Consider the following 4,312-nt stretch of genomic DNA (forward strand, 5'->3'; position numbering starts at 1 on the left):
CAAGCTCTTCCAGAGGCACAGGAGCCCCCAGCCAAGCCCTGTGCTAGGTGTGTCATGGCACAACACGAGCACGGCCCAGAACAGAGTAACCGACTTCTTGGGCCACAGAGAAAAGTGTTATTAAAACCTGGACTATAAGTGGCCAAAGGAATGACCCAGAACAGGGAGCTCACTGACCCTCTGGAATGCAGGGGTAATGTTGCCTGGCTTTTACAGTACAATCAAATCCTCCAGCCCAGGTCTCTGTGGATAAAACTGCTGCAAGAGAGGGTCAAACCAGAGGTGGTGAGAAAACACACACCCTGCCAGAAGGAACGAATCCCCCCGAGAGCTGTGCCTGCCTCAGCGTGGGGTGACTGCCGAGCACCTTTGTGATACCAAATATGGGGATTGCTCATCACACCAGGGAATCAAAAGCAGAAGATAAAGACTAAATCAATCACTGATCAAATTAATATTTAAAAAGTCATCTTCCTTCCCTTTCATCTGATCCCACCCTTTAAATCAGACATCTTCACTAATTTACCATGGTCTGACAGAGAGTTCGGGGAAGTGCCTGACAACAGAGACTCAGAGGATGCTGAAAACCTTGGTCTCCTCTGGCTGTGGAGTGGCACTGCCACGAGGAAGGTGTGAAGGTCTCAGCATCCAGTGGTCTTACAGAGGTGTTGGAATAGGTTATTACAGCTTTTCATAGTCATCCTCAACTAGAGTTTATCTAAATTAGAAACAAACTCTCCCCAGTCTCTAATAAATCTGTTTTCCTCCATTTTCCTGATTTCAGAACCCCTTGATAAAGGAGCCAAAGGGAGGAAGGAGGCTGCAGTGGCCATGGCTGTGCAGCACTTGTCCTTCCTGGCCAATCTGCAGCTAATTACAAGTTAAATGCCCTTTACCACATTGAATTTTGGTCCCCATTAAGCAAACTCATGGCCAGCTAACGTCAGGGAATGCTGCTGGCCCAGAGCTGCTTCCCCTGGCTGTGCACACCCTAACCCAGGGTGTGCCATTGGCCAGACACCAGTAATTAAACACATCCATGGAGCGTTTTAAGCTGGTTTCAAATGCACCAGCTGAAATTTCAAAGCAGCTGACTATAATTAGAAGCTCCCTGGGAAGGAGGTCACTGCCATCTGCACGGGGATTTCAGCTCCTGCAGCCCCTTCCCAGGTTTCTGAGCCAGGGGCAGCCGAGCTGGGGCGGTTCTGAGCCAGGGGCAGCTGAGCTGGGCAGTTATAGTCTCTGGGGACGTCACGCTCAGACTTTACAGACACAAACAGCATGAGCCATATGTACAGACCCAAACAGAAGCCCAGAACAGCCTGAACACACACGCTGGGAAATCGCAGTATTTCCCTTCCTGTGCTGATCACAGGATGGAGGGATGCCCAGCCCTGCTGCATGGGACTGGTCCAAAGCCATTGGCACTCACGAGAAATACCACCCTGGAAATTCCCACAACAAAGAGCTTGAATTTTTGTTTGGTAAATACTCAGAATCACAGAACCACTGAGGCTGGAAAAGACCTCCAAGAGCATCGAGTCCAACCTATGACTCATCAGCACCTTGTCAGCAAGAGCAGAGCACTGAGTGTCCAGCTCTGAATAGTCTGTGGTTTGTGAGAGTTGCCTCATTTTCCTGGAGAGCTTTTCTCACACGGTGCTGCACCAGCCTTTCCCCAAACACCAGGGCCCTCCCTGGGGGTGCCAAGAACCACTAGCCCCCACTGGAATCCACTGTGGTGGAGCCACTGGAGCTGAGAGTACCTGAAGCCATTCAGGAAGCTCTCAGGGCTTGGCCAACCCATGGCACCAGGTAATCTAATTAGTGCAGTTGCTAATCTGATTCTTTCAAGCAAGAATCAAACCAAAGTTTGATTTTCAAAGGCAATTTAGAAAACATAACACCAAACTACTCCATTCCTTGTAACTGAGACCAGATTAATTTCACAGCTTCAACGTTAGAGGCTGTTAGTGGGGACTTTCCAAGGGCTGCAGCAAGTCTGTTTGGGATGTGTGTTAGCCACCCATGGAACCAACACAGCACTGACGTATGGCTGGAGGAGAAGGAACTTCTCTGCAGGACATCCAGGCAGTGCCAATACATCAGTTGGTTATATAGACTTTAATGTCCTCTTCAGGAAAATAAAGTCACCTATGGAAAAACCCTTAACCACCTACAGCCTGAGGGAGGAGGAGGCTAAGTGGAGGTAGGAGCTGCAGTGCTGGTGTGAGTCCCTGCCAGGCCCTGCGGGACCTCGGGTGATGCTGGGCTGGGCTGGGTTCTGCAGGGTGGGCACTGCAGCATGGCCTCACTGCCAGCTCTGCTGGGGCCAGGCTGGAAGCTCTCTATGCCTCCTCAAATTCCTTTGGGGATCTGAGTAACAGCCAAGGGATAACGACTTGGAAGAGATATGGATGAGTTCACAGCAGGACACTGAAAGCTGTGACGCAGCATGGCAAACACACAACATGGTCACATCACATCAACACTGAGACAACACCCAAAGCACCCAACAAGAGGGCACGGGTGTTCCCTGTGCTCCTAGGCCCTGGGGAAAGGCAGTTCAGAGATCCACTGCTGCAAACCAGCTGTGGAGCACAAGGCAAAGCTCTGAGACAGGAGCAGATGACAAATCCCACCAAGCCCCAGGAAGCGCTGGTGACCTGGGGGAGACACCACAGAGGGTGTGGAGAAACCCCTCCTTGTGCCTTGCTGAGTGTGTAGGACTCAAGGATGCAAAGGGGAGAGCATTTGGGGACTGTGTAAGGCTTATTATGGGATGTTCATGGGAACTAGCAAAGGGAGGGACCAAGGTGGACCAGCAAGGAACACTTGGTGGGGAAATAGAGGCATAACACAAGCAATGTAACAGTTCTGTAGAATTCCCCTAGACAGGTAAGAACCTGAGGGCTCTTCCTGGTATCCGAGATGTGAACACCATCAACAGACACTGACATGGATAAACAAACTCCTTACAAAGCATCCTACTGGTTTTTACAAATAGTTTGACATTTCTCTAGTAAATGTAAACCAGGCTTGAAGCAAGCTCCAGTCTCAACACCCACCCCCACCCAGCTCAGCTGAGCCCAGCACTGTTCCCTGCCTGCCCATGGCACAGGTGCTAGGAAAAGCCCAGAGCAAGACGTACCAGCCTGCGAATCTCCCTCTCACACTCCCTCTTGATCCTGGTGATCTCCTCCTGGTGCAGGTGATACACACTCCTGATCTCTGCTGCTTTGATCTTATCAGCTTGGATCACCATGGTCAGAGCCTCCTCCACTTGTTTCTTAGCTCCCTTCAGCTCAGAGATCTCCTGCTGCATTTTGATTTTCTCCACCTCGAAGCCCTTCTTGGCCTCCTCCTTGGCCTCGGAGAGCAGCACCGTCTTCACCTTGTCAGGAGCTCCATCACGCACGGCGTTCAGCAAAGTCTCTGGATTGTCCTTGATTTTTATCACTCTGAGCAGCTCAGCCTCGTGCTGCCTCAGCAGAGCTTCCCGGACAGCTTGGAGCTCCTTCATCTTGTCCTCATGGAGCTTGACCTTGAGCTCGGTGACCACCACGGTGCTTTTGTGCTGCTCGTGCTCCTTGATCTGCTTCACCTCCTGGTTCTTCTCCCTTTCCAATTTGCTGACCTGCAAGGCAGGATTTTTATCACTCTGAGCAGCTCAGCCTCGTGCTGCCTCAGCAGAGCTTCCCGGACAGCTTGGAGCTCCTTCATCTTGTCCTCATGGAGCTTGACCTTGAGCTCGGTGACCACCACGGTGCTTTTGTGCTGCTCGTGCTCCTTGATCTGCTTCACCTCCTGGTTCTTCTCCCTTTCCAATTTGCTGACCTGCAAGGCAGGTGAAACAAGTGCACGACAGTCAATGAGCAAAGTGATTGCAATCAAAGCTCTCAGTGCAGCCAGAGCCTCACAAACAGATAAATATTTACCAGGGAAAGTTGTAGTGAAAGAAACAAAGGACATAAACAGCTTTCAGCCCCCATTGTGATTCTGCCACCTGCTTGGTCAGATGTTTGTTTTTCCAGCTCTTTTGATGGTGTTTAGCTGTGATTTTTCAGCTTCCTTTCTCCCTGATGGCAGGAGCAGCCTGGTCAGCCCCACTGCTCGGCTTCCCACCAGGAGCTGTCCCACCACAGCTCCCTCCCTTCCAGAGTTCCCTTGTACTATAAACACTCCATAAATCACAGAATCCCAGACTGGTTTGGGTTGGAAGGACCTTCAAATTATTCAGTTCCACCCCCTGCCATGGGCAGGGACACCTCCCACCAGCCCAGGGTGCTCCCACCCCCATCCAACCTGGCCC

At 51.2% G+C, this 4,312-nt stretch overlaps 1 protein-coding gene across 1 annotated transcript in view; it reads right to left on the bottom strand.

Moving 5' to 3' along the window:
- LOC103808195 (janus kinase and microtubule-interacting protein 3) overlaps positions 1 to 4,312 on the bottom strand; it is a gene marked incomplete at both ends in the record, with an annotated part of 12,193 nt that overhangs the window by 7,096 nt on the left and 785 nt on the right. The window contains one exon of the mRNA XM_009080962.1: positions 3,152 to 3,637. Coding sequence (XP_009079210.1) covers positions 3,152 to 3,637 — 486 coding nt within the window. The remainder of the gene's footprint in view (positions 1 to 3,151; positions 3,638 to 4,312) is intronic.

The sequence above is a fragment of the Acanthisitta chloris genome, unplaced genomic scaffold, assembly GCF_000695815.1.
Source record: "Acanthisitta chloris isolate BGI_N310 unplaced genomic scaffold, ASM69581v1 scaffold43228, whole genome shotgun sequence".
Classification (NCBI taxonomy): domain Eukaryota; kingdom Metazoa; phylum Chordata; class Aves; order Passeriformes; family Acanthisittidae; genus Acanthisitta; species Acanthisitta chloris.